This window comes from Lemur catta, chromosome 11 (genome assembly GCF_020740605.2).
Source record: "Lemur catta isolate mLemCat1 chromosome 11, mLemCat1.pri, whole genome shotgun sequence".
Lineage (NCBI taxonomy): Eukaryota > Metazoa > Chordata > Mammalia > Primates > Lemuridae > Lemur > Lemur catta.
Window position 1 is genome coordinate 10,630,844 of NC_059138.1, and position 15,299 is coordinate 10,646,142.

Below are 15,299 nucleotides of genomic sequence, written 5' to 3' on the forward strand. Positions count from 1 at the left end.
ACGACAGACTTGTGTTCAGAATGTATAAAGAATTCTTACAACTTAATAATGAAAAGACAAATAGCTCTGTTAGAGATGAGTAAGGGATTTGAATAGACTTTTCTGCAGAAGATATACAAATGGCCAGTAAGCATATGAAAAGATGCTCAACAGCAGTAGTTATTAGAGAAATAAAGTCAAAACAACAATTAGATATCACTTCATACCCATTAGAATGTCTAGAATAAAAAAGATGAACAACACCAAGTGTTGGCAAGGATGTAAAGGAATTGTAGCCTTCATACATTGCTGGTGAGAATGTAAAATGAACAGCCTCTTTAGAAAGCAGTTTGACATCTCTTCAAAATATTAAACACACAGTTGCTATATGGCTCAGAAGTTCCACTCCTGGACATATATTCAAGAGAAAGGAAACATACGTCCTCTCAAAATCCTGCACATCATTGCTCATAGCATTACTATTCACAATAGCCCAAAAATGGAAACAAACTAAATGTTCACTAACTGATGGATGAATAAACAAAATATAGTGTGTGTGTGTGTCTACACACACACACACACACACACACACACACACACACACACAATGGAATATTATCTGCTAGTAAAAAGAAATGAAGTACCAGTATATGCTACAACATAAATAAACCTTGAAAACATTATGTCAAGTGAAAGAAGCCAGACACAGAAGAACATACAGTATGTGATTCCATTCATATGAGATGTCGAGAAAAGATAATCCGTATAGACAGAAAGTATTAGTGATGGCTGGGGCTCAGGGGGTAGGTGCAAGGTGGGAATGACTGCTAATGGGTAAAGGTTTTCCTTTGGGTGCATAGAAAATGTTCCAAAATTTTATTTTAGTGAAGGCTACACAACTCTGAATATACTAAACACCACCTAACCGCTCACTTTAAATAGGTGAATTTAGCAACCTGCTTCATAGATGCACTCAGAGGTGTTGTGGTTGCTTGGGCAACCGAGCCTGATATTTTGACATTCATCCATTTAACTGGTATCGTGTAAACACATGCTCAATACAAATACAAAAATAATGTGGAAAATTATCCTTGCTGCCAGTGACGAAAACATACTCACTCGTACGTGGGTCTGGTCTGGGACCACCCGTACAGGCTGTGCACGTTGTAGTGCTGCACTGAGGAGCCGTCTGGCAGGATCTGCTGGCTCTCCATGCACAGGGTCTTGCTGCTCAGGCCACTGTCCCAGGACTCTAAATCTGTGGGGAAAGGTTGAGTTGTTTCCTAAACAACATGATTTGCACATTCACTAGCAATGTCCATCATTTTGGTATTTCTCCATTTTAATCAACAACTTTGTTACTAGTAACAGGTCCAGTTTTTAGTCTACAAAATCAACATCCTGTGACTTTATAATTAATAAAAGGCAAGGACAGAGTATGGAGCTGGGGAAAGCAGCTCCCTTCTTTTTGCTGTCACCTGACTTAATTGCTAGAATGCTGGCATAGCTCACTTGTCAACATAATAAACTCCTTCATTGTTAGGAGTGTTCCTTCCACTAGATGGTAATATTCTCAAGGGAATAAATCTTGTTTCACTCTATTTTGTATTAGTGTCTCTAAATCTTTCTGATTTGTCAGCAATTGCCTGACACATAAATACAGATGCTCCACAATTTATAATGGGGTTACAGCCCAATAAACCCATCATAAGTTGAAACTGTTGCAAGTTGAAAATGAATTAGATATACGTAGCCTACTTTAAATGTTCTCAGAACACTTACATTAGCCTACAGTTAGGCAAAATCATCTAACACAAAGCCTATTTTATACTAAAGTGTTTAATATTTCATGTAATTTATTGAACACTATAGTAAAAGTGAAAAATAGAATGATTATATGGGTACTTGAAGTGTAGTCTCTCCTGAATGTATATCGCTTTTACACCATTGTAAAACTGAAAAGTCCTAAGTCAGACCATTATAAGTTGGGGACCATCTGTATTAAATTATGGAAGGAAGGGGAACATAATGAATGAATGAATGATTTAGTGAGCAATGAGCAATGTAGCAGTGGCATAGACATCAAGAAACTTGGATTCTAGATTCTGTCCCACAAATTACTACTACAGTGCTTTTAGGAACTCAGTCACTTCCTTCCTTGGTCTTCTGTAAGCTGAGAAAATTCAACTTTCTCATATCCCTTTGATCCCAGCATCCTATTCTTGTTTGCACCACAGTATAACCAAGGAGCATCCTTCATGAAGTGATGAAGTGTCTATGAACATAGGCAGAGAGGGTTCAGGAACTAGATTTTCATTTTCTAATCAGGATGAAAAAAGAATCTCTCTCTCTCTCTCTCTCACTCTGTGTGTGTAGAGGTTTATTTAAAATGCAATCAGTTCATAGTTATCAGTGTAATCAAATATACCACGCATTGTTTAGTTTCTTTCATACCACATCATGTCATTATTTCTGAGCTTGATTAGTAATTTATTTATCTGCATTTATTCAAGGTTATTCTATTTGGGATTTTATGTCATGTTTGAGAGTGTGTTCTATCTCCAAAATTAGGCTTCACTTTAATAGTAAGAGGAAAACTTTCAGGGTCTTTCAGCAGGGAAGTAATTTGATACAGTAACCATTTTACATACATGGCACATAGGGTGGGTTATTAAGAATTTCATCACTGCAGCCTCTGACAGATCCGTTCACAAAGTTTGATGGCTCATTCATATCCTGAAATGAGTTAGCAAAAAAAGATTCCGTCATGTCAGGGGCAGTACGGTCTTTGCTACGGAGGACACTAAACTCTGGGAGATAACTGTGACATATTGAAACCTCACCTCAGTTGGTGGCATGATTTACTCTGTTTAATTCCTGGCATTGACCCAAATGGACCTAAGAATTTGTGTTGGCTTAAGAGGAGTGTTACATTCCTTCCAACTTATTTGGCATTTTTAAATTTATGAGAATTGTTTTATAGCAGCAAAGATATTGAGATAATACTAGATCCAGGACCTAAGAAAATCTCTTGGTTCATCTCCCCGACACAAGAAGCCCATCTTTCTTTTTCTAGGCATGAATTATTCACTGTTCATCTGCAGCAGTGGTTACTATTATCTTCCCCTATGTTCCTTAGTCCAACAGTGGGGACTAATTCTGATATCAGCAGAGACTAAACACAAGAAGTATCTCACTCTCTGCCATAGATGTGTTTCTGAAAAGTTGAACATAACTCAGAAACAAGCCTGGAAATAAAATCATGCTTTGGGGAATTTATTACTTAAATGCAAGAAGTAGGGGCTTCTGATAGAATATTCATTGCCTACTTTATCAATAGAAAAGGTAAAATTTTGTATGTTAGCCTATCTTAAATAGGACAGACTAAAGGCAAAGGCAAGCATTTCAGGAAATATTCATTATTTTGAATTACCCAGCTATAGCTTTGCCTCCATTGGGAAAAATACCCCAGAGCTATCAGTATCTGTCATTCCTCAATTCTACCCACATCTTTTCACTGTCTGATTTGCGTGTTTGGGTTGATTTGTGTCCTAATACGTCCACTCTGTGCCTATCTATCCCGAAAGTGCCAATGGCCAGGGAGGCCTCAGGGCCGCCAGTGGGCTTATAGGTTTGTCTCTGGGTAAATTACAGGCTTCTTCTGGCCTGGCCCAGACCTGAGCAGCTCTTCAGAGCTGGCCCAGAGCTTGCTTAGGTTTTCAGGCCACTAGACAGTGAGAAAGGAAATCAGGACACTGATTTTTTCCCCATCCCTAGAAAAAAAACACAAATAGAGGAGCCCTTGGACACACGTCCTAGAGACATTTCAGGAAGCCCTACTGTTACGGCCAAAAGATGTGTCTGACAAACATCTGAACAGGCCTTTTAAGTCATTCCCTCAGAGCAGTCTGCACCAGCACTGTGGTGAGTGTCTACTTGCTCTCAGCTTCACACCTCACCCGCCCCTAGTCCTGCCCTGTGCCACAGGAGGGGTCTCAGGCTCCCTTATCTTTGGCTTCCAGATCTATCTGGCCAATGGGAGTGCTGGCAAGAGATAGGGTGGGAAATCAGATAAGCCAGGATATTTCTCCCTTTCCCTCTTGCTTTGACATGTCCAGCCTCCACAAGCTCCAGGTTCTACCAGGCAGTATGACCCTGGGCAGATCAGCAATAATCTCTGCTTCTCCCAGCACCTAGATTCTCTAATGACATCTCTCCATTTCATCCCTCCAGTTTTATCTCTCTGCTTTGCTGGTCTCTCCATGGCCTCCCTGTGTTTTGACTGCTGACCTTTCCAAAGAAAAACAATCAAGAGGGCACTTACAATCCACAATCCGTCAAACTTCAAGCTCTTCTCTGGCTCTCGAGGGTTTTCATAGAGCTCTTGTATCTCTGTCTTCCACCACGCAGCTGTGCTATTACGCAAGAAGTCAGGGAAAGCAACGTAGGCCCTGTACAGCTGCAAGAGTAACACATGCTTTTCATGGTGGGGTCTCCGCCCATCCAGGAAGGGGAGTCAGCACCAGAAAGGCGAGATGAGCAGAGATTTGTGCCTGCCCAGCCCAGTCTCTGATCGCACCTCAGATCTGCTGCAGCTGCACTGAGTTTACAGTGGACTCAGAGATTGGGGAAGGCTGGTTTCATTCTCCATTTTCTTAGAAGACTGTTAGCTAGCTTTAAAGCCTCTTTTAAATAAGGATTTATCTTATGACTAGACATTTAGTCATCATGGGACCTGGAAAATTAACAGTCAGTGTCTAAACAATTGAACTTTAGTGATGCCAATGCTTTTCCTAGACTGGCCCAATGAAATGAAGGAGGACCCATTATTCAGGGACAGGTGAGCTCCAGAGTGGAGGGGATGTAGGTGCCCAGGCCGAGATTAAGACCATTCCTCCCACCAACTGATCTGCATTTTCTTTTATGTGTAGGTAATTTATTAAAGTCCAGTTTGTTCATAATGGATATCCCTCTAGTGAAAATACTCTAGACTTTGGTTCATTATTTTTCAAACAACGTTAGAATCAAACAAATTACAGCCCACTAAAAGCACACATGTAAGGGGATTTCATTGACAATTTATACATTTCCATTTTAGCTGTTTGTTGGAGTTTTCTACTGGGAGATCTCTTTCTCCCAAGAAACTACCAGCGGACAAGCACATTCAAGTTAGATCTACTTAACTAAAGGGTAAGCTCCTTATCCATCAGGATAAAACACATAAATATCCAGATGTTTAGGGCAATGTTGACAAAAAAAAATCTATGAACAACTGTACCTCAACCTGAGTTTCATGGTCAAGGGATCCTTTCACAATTACATCAGGTAGCTCTGGCCAAACCTAGAGAAAAAGAAGAAAAATGAACACCTTTAAAAATCATTGCATATAGACCATGAGATGTTTCACATGTTAAACTCTAATGACATGCTTCCCCATCAAATGCTTGGGGTTCTTTGCCATGAATTAAATTGTAAAGGCTGAGTATATGAAATTACGTTAGGTGAAAGTAGGCTGAGGTCTCTTGATTCATTTCATAAGCTTTCAAAGTTTTATTTTTGAACTTAATAATTAACTAAATTTGTTATAAACATATCCTCTGAACAATCAACTTTCAAATGATTACTTAGCTCTCTGATCTGCTTGTCATAGACCTATAAAAATTCTTTTATAAATAATAAATGTGAAGTGTGACTCTAAAGAGATAAGATTGAATTCCCTCCACAACCCATAAACTTAACCTCAATACTGTGAAGCACTATCATGTCTTACTGGAGACCCCAAGCATACATAGCATTAAAAAAAATCCATAGTATCAACCAATTTTACCTGTAACTAGCAGAACATCTATTATATACATTGCTTAATTAATTCAATCAGCAAACACTTATTGAGCCCTTCCTATATGATAGGCATTCTTCTAGGATCTGTATCTACTGAGATTTATGTAAGAAATAGTGCTTTTTTCCCTAAGTGTTCACAGATGGTACTTACTTAAGTGCTATATCGTATGTTATACTCTTTAAGGGCAATGATACAGAAAGGGAATGATAGGGACCCCTAAAATGTTATCAAATGCTTTGTAAGAGGGAAAATTTGAGTTGATCTTGAAATGAAGATATCACCTGGGTAAGCTGAGAAGGCAATATTCAAAGTGAGCACAGCATGCACCCAGAGCAATAGGAAGTAGCATAGTATAAGGAACAGAATTTGAATCTAGGGTATGAGCTATGACCAGCTGGAGTCAGGAAGTCCACCTAAAATGCTATTGCTGTAAATCAGACATATGAGGATGAGAATTGAAGACATAAAAAAGGAATTAAAGGAGACAAGAGAAAGAGGAGAATCTATAGGACTTAGTGATTTATTTAGATAAAGAGGCAAGTTAAGCATCACAGGTCAAAGATGAATGCATACTTTGAGTGTGGGTGCTGGGAGACAAATTGCAGAGTCATTCTCAAAGGGATTCTTAATGTTTGTTCAATGACCAGCTGGAATACATAAAGCGTGTGGCCATCAGAATATTTCCAGGCAATAAAACAGCACTCAATAATATTTTAGAGGATTAGACTTGTAACCTTGATATTATTAATGTTTATTGACCTAATCAGCATCAGACAGATGACTACTCATTCATAATTTACTAATTGCACAATATATTTTTCCAAGATTTATTGAGAGCTTCTTTTAATCAAGACATTGTGATGCTGATTAATTATAGGCACCTTCCCCAAGCCTTACCTTTCCCCAGACAATGTCATCGGTGTCAGGCCATTTGATGAACACATCGTTTTCTTGTCCTCTAATGAATGGGAGGTACTGTGTCTCATTACCAGAAATGGCTGGGTCCTGCAGTGAAGGTGTTTAAAACAGCAAACATGAGAAAAACATCACCAAGAAAAATTCTCTCCAAAAATGTAATAGTGCAAAAAAAGTAATAGTGCAAAAAAAAAAATGGTGAACCTCAATACCAAAAAATAAAACTAAACAAAATAAAAGCCCATTGATAATTTGCCTTATGTCTACTAGGTATATAACCATAGCTAATTGAAATGGGAAGGTGCCACAGGTACCCTCCTGTGGAAGTAAGATATACAACCCTTATGAACGAAAATCTCTTTCAAAGGGTGTGAGACTCTACGTCAATAAGTGAAGGAGTTTTTCTATAGTGTAGAAAGTAAACACCCAAAGTTATAACTAATAAAATAAAAAAACATCTTGTGGAAATTAAAATACGACTTGACATGAGTGATTTTTCCAGTGACATAGAAATCTATAAGGAAAAAAGAGTTGAGAGGTAAAAGAATATATTGGTGTTCCTCCATAAAATTCTTGAGAAAAAAAAAGTGTGCTAATGTTTGAAAACAACTCTTAGAGATAAACCAGGTTAACAAGACATTGCCCTCAAGCAGAGAGAGCCAATTTATTGTGTTTCCAGAGTATAATAGCAATATTTCTAAAAAACATGAAACTTCTTTATTCTGTGGCCCAATGTGTCTATCTAAAGTGCCCTTCCCTGTCTACTCCATCTTGTTCCTGCCCCAGTTATTCTGTATAATATTATGCTGTTTCACAGGTGCCATATAAATCATCTCTCAAATTATCTTTTTAAATATTTAATTGTTGGCTGTCTCCCTCCACTAGAATAAAAGCCTTATAACAAAAAGGATATCATCTTATTTACTAATCTAGAATACACATGCACATACACATACATATAGCTTCTAGAACAGTAATTTTGAAATAGACACTGTTCAATAAATATTTGAGTGACTTAATGAATGAGCAAAAGTCGGTAAATAATGCTTTAATTTTTGGAAGCTGGAAGGGAGGATCATTTGCTGGTAACTGTAAGGCTAGTTGTAGGTATCTACCACTAGCCTTACATTAACTACTTCTGTATTCATCAAGATATGACTTTCAATGTAAAATAATAAATTGGTATTCTGAATCTTAACTCAGTTGTTTGTAAGTTTAGTTAAGGAGAAATAAGTCCCCTGAACATCACCATTGCTGAGTGATAAAACAACATAAGAGATTTTTGAACTCCATAAGGTAAAGATGAGACTAAGATACAGCTATTCCTTCTGAGGCATAGGCTGAGACAATGAGGCTTTTTTTTTTTTTGGCTATATTCAGTGTTCCAGTCCACAGTTGTGCTAACTCTACCAAGAGACCAGTAATAATAAATGACATCCCAGTGACACTCAGTTATGAAAAACAAACATTACAAAGTATCATCTTCTTAAAGCCATGTTTTTTTTCATTTGTTCTTTCCTTCTTTATTTGCTTTTAAAAACTTTTTAAAAATTAGACATTCACAGGAAGTTGAAAAATTATACCAGGAGGCTTTTATACCCTTCATCCAGTTTCCCCCAATATTATTTTTGAATTGTGAACACAGAAACAGAAAACGAGATCTAATCTGTCTCCAACTTACCAGAATGAGAATAAATCTCATGCCATTTGTCTTCATTTGCTCAATCAGGAGACTGAGGTTTTGGAAGCTGGAGCTGAGGGTGAAGTCCAGCTTCCGGTCCATGTAATCGATGTCTACATGCTGGACATCCTACAGGAAGGAACAAGCAAGATGCTGGGGTCCCACAGCAGAGACCCCCAGGGCACACTGACTGCTCTGCCATGCCCAGACCCTGCTGCTTGCTGGCCCCAAGCCCAGGCCCCACTGACTTCCTCATGTCATTACTCCCCTACACCCACTTTTCAATTCTGCTGACTGAAATCGCCTTCTGATTCCTGGAGGCAGCTTACCTATGCCCACTCCTTCTCCTTCTGTTTCCCCAGATGCAACTCTCTCCCTCTTTTCTTTCCTCACTTCATGTCTTTTCTACTCTTCAGATCTCAAACTCGGTGAGCCTATCAAACAAATTGCTAATTGAAGTGTTCAAAGGTAGCAGCAAGTGGGACTTCTCTAAGAAACGAAAGAGATTGTATATCTGTTTTTCTCCCTGCAATAAACCTGACTGAATTTATTCAAATTTAGAACTATGTTATTTTATAGCTTTCTAGAATGTCTGTGTCTCTATACACATACCAACCCAGGTTTCTGTACATGAAACTTACTCAGTCCATGATTGTTGAATGATAGCTAAAGTGGTTAGTATTCACTTGAAAAAAGAAAGACGCCTTAATCCAAAGGTGATAATCACCTGGATTGCCTTAAGACTCTAGGTAAAACTTGTTTGTAGAAACAGAGACTTGTGAGTAAGCCAGAGTCTTGCAAATGAGCCAAAGCTTGGAAAAGAATGAACCAGCATGTTATTAACATTGACTTGATAAGGTATACCTATGAATTTTTTTCTTATAATTTTCCTGTATTTTCTAATTTCTATTTAATAACAGTATATAAAAAGAAAAAAGCCTGGTTGTATATGTCAAATTATCTTTGATGAGACTATCATAGCACTTTATTTTATTCTCATCTTCCAATCATTAATTGTCCTCCAAAATTTCAGGAGGTGAATTGAAAGCAGAGAAAGAGAATGAGTGATGAAAAACACTTATAAGAAGAGAAAGAGCATGCTGTTTGTGGAATTCTGCTAGTTGACAGCAATTGACTACACTTCTCTGGGCTTTTCTGGGGGACTAGGTTGTCACTGTAGGATATGCATATGTATGTTTTAAAGAAAGTGAAGGCTTGATTTTAACTGCTTTCTTTCATATTGTCACCTCATATGCATCTCTCCAAGGTCCCCACTTATAAGTCCCCAGAGTCATGGCTTAACCCAGCCATGGCTACTGTAGGATATTCCGGACAAGAGGCAGTGAGTGCCAATATCCTCCAATCACACCACTAACTGCTGAAGGATTTATGCAACTCTCAATTTTGAACCTTGATTTTAAAAGGTAGCATGAAATACGTTTAAGAAGCAATGTTCTCTGCATAGGACTAGCTCCACAGCCACTTTTTTTTTATACCAAAGTAGTCATAGCATTAATTTCTATGAAGCTGTTTTTGATACGTAACTAGCCACAAATTTCTATAACTAATTAGACCACAGGCTGAGTAAGAGTTTCGTACATAGGGAATCTGGGCTGCCACCATTGCATCATACAAATCGGAGATTTCAGTATCATTCTGGTATCCATAGCGACTCAGCTGGAATCCCAAGGCCCAGTATGGAATCATCGCTGGCCGACCAATCAACTAGAATAAAAAGAAAAATAAATCCAGGTAGACTTTTTAGGGAATAAAAGATGGTTGACTTATACATGAATCAACTGAGCATTTCCACTGAGTACTGTCTGATCTAAGAGGCCTCACACAAGAAAAATAAAAAGTCCAATAAACATGGAATGACTATGGCCATGAAGAATTACACAAACATTTTTAATTGAAGTTTTTCTATATTCCAGAGCTTCCATTCTAGGAAACCTGAAAACTTAGTGGTTATTATTGATTAGAGAGATTCTTAGATAGGCTATTTAGCAACCAAGAGACACATGGGATATAAATATGCCTTTATAGCCCATAACACTAACATCTGACTTTCAGGAAAGATAGCAATAATCTAGTGGGAACACTCTGAGTGAAAAAGTGGCCTATCTCAGTGTTAATAATGTGATAATACCCAATAAATATTTGGTGATTTATCAATAGCTAGAATGGCTTCCAACCTTGGTGTATTGCTGTGTTACAAGTTCAGGAGTTGGTCCCAAAACCACATAAAAGTCCAAAATCCCTCCTATAGTACGGTATGTCAGGGCAGGAGTGGGCTGTAATGATACATCTGTAAGAAGACAAAGCAGATGAGGAGCATCCTTGGAAATATAAATCACCCAGATAGGGAATCTGCCCTAAAATTTGCTATTTTCACTCTTTCTTTAATGCCTGCCTCCTCTATAAAGTCTGCTCTTAACCAGGAGAATCAGAGATGGCTTTGCAGGTATCCCAAACATAATATGCAACTTCAACAACTTACATTACTCTGCGAAAAGGAGCCAGAGTGTCACAGTAAAAGGAGGCTACACAAGAGCAAGGACCATGGTTAGTCAAAACTTTACACCTAATATCTGGTCTAGAGCTCTTAATAAATCTTGAATAAATGGATGAATAAATGGAAAATCATTTTTATTTGTCCTGTTTTCCTTGCCCCTGAATGTCTCCATTTCTGTTGATAGCCCAGATCCCAACAGCATGGTCACAACTGTTGGTGGTGGTGCATGGGGATGTGCCTGTCTTACCCATGGCATTGCTGTTCAGCAAGAGCACCCCATGGGCACTGCCATCCTCCTCCAGTGCCATGTAGTAGGGGTGGACACCGTAGGAGTTCTTCTTGTACTGGGAGAGTCATGAGTATAATAAAAAAGAGAAAATCCAAGAAGTTGTTTCCACATCATAACCCAAACAGCAAACTCTTACTCAGCATTAAAGATTCAACTCAATGTCACTTGCTTTGTAGAGGCTTTTTTACCCTCCTCTCCACCCCAAGTAAAAAGCTGTGTCCTCCCCTCTCTGTGTTTGTATTGTTTATTATTGCACAATTCTATTATATATTATGAATATCACACAATTCAGTGATTCTACTGTGCTAGCATTATTTCTGCATCTTTTTCTCTCAGTCTCTAAGCCTGTAAGTGTCTTATTAAATTTGTAGCTAAGCACTTAGCAATGTGCCTGACATGTACAATATGTTAAATAAAAGTTTGTGAAATAAATAACATCCATAGTTGACAGGAAAAATATATATATACCTTTTAAAGACAAAAAGAGTGTGATGTGTGGGCTACTACAATAGAAAGCAGAACTATCAACATAAGATGAAGCTGGTGAACAGGGCACCATCTACGGGCATAACGATTAAACCAGATGCACATTGAGAGAAATTAATCTTATTCCTCTGTCCTCACCGCTGGTGGCTCATCACGAGCAAACATTCCCCACATGTTCCAGCTCATGTTTCTTCTGAAAGCTGTGTGCTCAGTTTCCCCAAAGCCATAGACGTACTGAGAGGGGAGGCGAGTGGAGATGGAGAGGAACATGTCGTTGAAGGTGAAGCCAGGGAGCTGTGAGTCCCAGCTGCAACACAGAGACAGACCGTGCTGAGCGGGAGATCATTGGCCAGAGCAAACGTGGAATACGCTGTGAATATCTAGTTGACTCAGAAGCCTCCTGAATTGATGCACATCTGGATCCAGGTCCAAATACTATGAAATGGCCCAGGTCATAACAACGGCCATGGCTAGTACCAAGGTTCTAGGTTTGCATTTTTATTCTGTGGGTTACAAGAATGAGAGCTTCTTTTCTGGATCATGGGCTCCTTGAGGGAAAAGACTATGCCTCATTCATCTCTTTATTTCTAGATCTCAGTCCTGGCATATCGGCTTGAATAAAGGTATGAATAAATGAATAGAATCTAAGCAAATTTTCCAAAAGAAAAGTATGAAACTCATGGAACAACTTCTCTAGATTGGCCAAAGAACTTCTTACCAAAAAGAGCAAGAGAGAGAAAATCAGACATATAGTCAAAGAGACCAGAAGCCATCCACACACAGGAAGGCACATGTGTACACACACAGGTGACAGCTTCTACTAGGATGGGGAAAATCATCCCAGGCAAAATCCAGAAAACCTTCATTTCATTCCAGTCAGCATCAGGACAAATGATGAGAGATGACAATTCCTTTCATGCCTAACTTTGTGAAAAGGCTTTAAGTCTTTTGGTTGCCAACAGAAGCAAAAACTGCAAGAACGCTTTTCCCTCTCATTCATCTTTGCTTCTCTCTCCTGCCTCTTTAGTTATTATTTCTTAATGAAGCATAATATGGAAGTGATTTATATCTTGGGTTATCTGTTATTAAATAGAGGTTTCTGTTCTACTCAAGAACAATGAGTAGAGCATGTATTTTTCTTTCTCTGAAATCAAACAACACTTAATTAGTTTTTTAATCTTAATTAATTGTTCTTATTGAGTCAATGACTAATAAAAAAAAATTCCCCATTGAAATAGGGGGAAATAGATATACTCTTTAACAAACACATACTTATTTACTTAGAGTCTCTGAGATTAATATTTCACTTTAATTAATTAGAACCACTGTAATAAAATCTGGAAGCACTCTAATGAGAACCAAATAAATAGTACTTACATCACAGTGCCAGAGCTTTTGCGTTGAATCTGGATTCCAAATGGATTGTTCTGCATTATAACATCATACAGACAGTTTTCAGGGTGGTCAACTGGTGAGGAAGGGGTGTTCAGAGGTACTGGGACCTCATACCTTTCATTAGTGGTGTCATAGATCTGGCAAGGAGAGAGAAGAAAACTTTCTGAGGGCATCTCAGACCTAAAACCCCTCATGCCAGCCCCCGTAATTCAGTCCTCATGTTTTGTGGTCAGTTTGTATTATACTAGGAAGCATCAAATATCCCAGAACAAATAGACATGGCCTGCCTACTCACTGTACCCAATACAGACCCTGCATCTCAAAAATCCCTCAGTGAAATCCATTTGAAGCCAGGGAGGGCCCTTCCTCTAAGGAACTTGTGATCGAAAGGTATAGAATCTCATGGATAGAGTGTGTGGCATGTGAACATGTCTGTGCATGGAACTCTGTAAGATTGTGTGACAGTGTGTAAGCTAGGAATTAGAGAACTGAGTTTTTATATGGGCTCTGAGATCTCCGTACTGCTTGAGTTTCCAGATGTTGCACAGCCTTTCCGTTCCTAAGGTTTCTCTTTGTTACCCACCCCTCGTTCCTACTTAACTAATAAGATTGACATGTGGGAAAAATGAAAGGAGTGAAAAAGGTTATGCAAGGACAAGAAGTATCACCATTATGAGCAACCACCCTCTTTCTCATATTATCAGCCCACCTTGTGCTTAGGTGAGGGTTTTCTAAAGCCCTGCTTCTCAAAATTGTATTTCTCAGACCCAAAGCAGCAGCACTACCAGGGAGCTTGTTAGGAATGCAGATTCTCAGGCCCTAGTCTGGACTTTCTGAATCAAAACTTGCATTTTCACAAGATGCCTAGGTGATTCGTGATACGTCAAAGCGTGGAAAACAATGTTTGGAGCTAAGCTGCCCAAGGTGGTGCCTACAAGCCACATGTGGACACTGAGTGCCAATGAGCGCTAGTTTGAATTGAGATTCACTCTAACCACAAAATTTACATCAGATTTTAAAGATTTAGTATGACTAAAAGATTGCAAGACACCTCCATTAAATTTTGATTTCAAAGTGAAATGATAATATTTTAGCATATTAGTGAAATAAAATGTTATTAAAATTAATTTCTCTAGAGCTTTTTCAAAAGCATTTTTTAAAATACCCATACTAGAAAACATAAGTGGCCCACATTGTCTTTCTAGTAGTCCAGGCAGAGCAGTGGTTCGCAAAGTGCAACCCCTTGACCTGCAGAATCAGCATCACCTGGGAACTTGTTAGAACTGCTGCATGCTAAACTCTCAGGCTGGCCCCAGCCCAGACCTGCTGAATTGAAAACCCTGGGCATGAGGCCCAGAAATCTGAATTTTAACAAGACCTGCAGGTGATTATGATGCATGCTAAAATCTGAGAACTACTGCTAGAGAAATAATTCTAATATTGGAAATAAGTCTATGCCTCTCATACGAGTTTACCACAAAGCAGACACATTTTCTTCAGTGTTAAGGGATGATTCTTTGAGGACATTTAAGACCTGGTGTACATGTCATTATAGGAAATTCACAATCCTGGTGACTCTAAGGCCACATCCTGGCTCTACTGTCTACTTTCTGACCTTTAGTTCTCTAGAGCCCTCGGCCCCCTTATCTGTACAATGAGACATTTGAACTAAAAGCTGTTTCAATGACTTCCATCTGTGCAGAGCTGTAAGTTTAAAACTCCCTGCTGAGAACCAGAATCTGCAACATAGGGAATTACCTTGACCTGAAGCATGTCTTCTGTGTGGTAGGTAATGTGCAGTTGGAGGGAGCTGATCTTTGCAGAGAGAAAATCAGAGGCAGCAGCCGCTGCTGCCGATGTGGATCGGGGCAGTGCACCCTCTCGTGGCAGTGGGGGTGCGTCTGCTGCCCGTGCAGACTCTGCTGCCTGTGCCACCTCAGAGGCCTCCAGGAGAGCAAGGTCTGCAGTGATGCCGGTGGACAGGTACTGAATGTTACTAGCAGCATAAGCAGGGATGGTGTCATAGTAACAGGTGGGCACGCCAGGAGTCGTCGTGAGCTGAAACCACAGGAGTCCTTGGTCAGTCTCTAACACAACACTTCTAGGATCTAATCACTGGAGAAGTTGGTTAACACAGGGTAAGTCTCTGACAGCACGGTCACTGCTATGGGCTGAATTGTGCACCCAAAAAAGACAT

At 39.2% G+C, this 15,299-nt stretch overlaps 1 protein-coding gene across 1 annotated transcript in view; it reads right to left on the minus strand.

Moving 5' to 3' along the window:
• MGAM2 (maltase-glucoamylase 2 (putative)) overlaps positions 1–15,299 on the minus strand; it is an 81,160-nt gene that overhangs the window by 22,803 nt on the left and 43,058 nt on the right. The window contains exons 25-37 of the mRNA XM_045564108.1: positions 15,059–15,160; positions 14,861–14,980; positions 13,085–13,239; positions 11,846–12,014; positions 11,180–11,276; positions 10,613–10,725; positions 10,017–10,142; positions 8,418–8,546; positions 6,719–6,826; positions 5,258–5,320; positions 4,304–4,438; positions 2,631–2,715; positions 1,099–1,237 (exon numbers count right to left, since the gene is read on the minus strand). Of these exons, the coding sequence (XP_045420064.1) occupies positions 1,099–1,237; positions 2,631–2,715; positions 4,304–4,438; positions 5,258–5,320; positions 6,719–6,826; positions 8,418–8,546; positions 10,017–10,142; positions 10,613–10,725; positions 11,180–11,276; positions 11,846–12,014; positions 13,085–13,239; positions 14,861–14,980; positions 15,059–15,160 (1,541 nt within the window). The remainder of the gene's footprint in view (positions 1–1,098; positions 1,238–2,630; positions 2,716–4,303; positions 4,439–5,257; positions 5,321–6,718; positions 6,827–8,417; positions 8,547–10,016; positions 10,143–10,612; positions 10,726–11,179; positions 11,277–11,845; positions 12,015–13,084; positions 13,240–14,860; positions 14,981–15,058; positions 15,161–15,299) is intronic.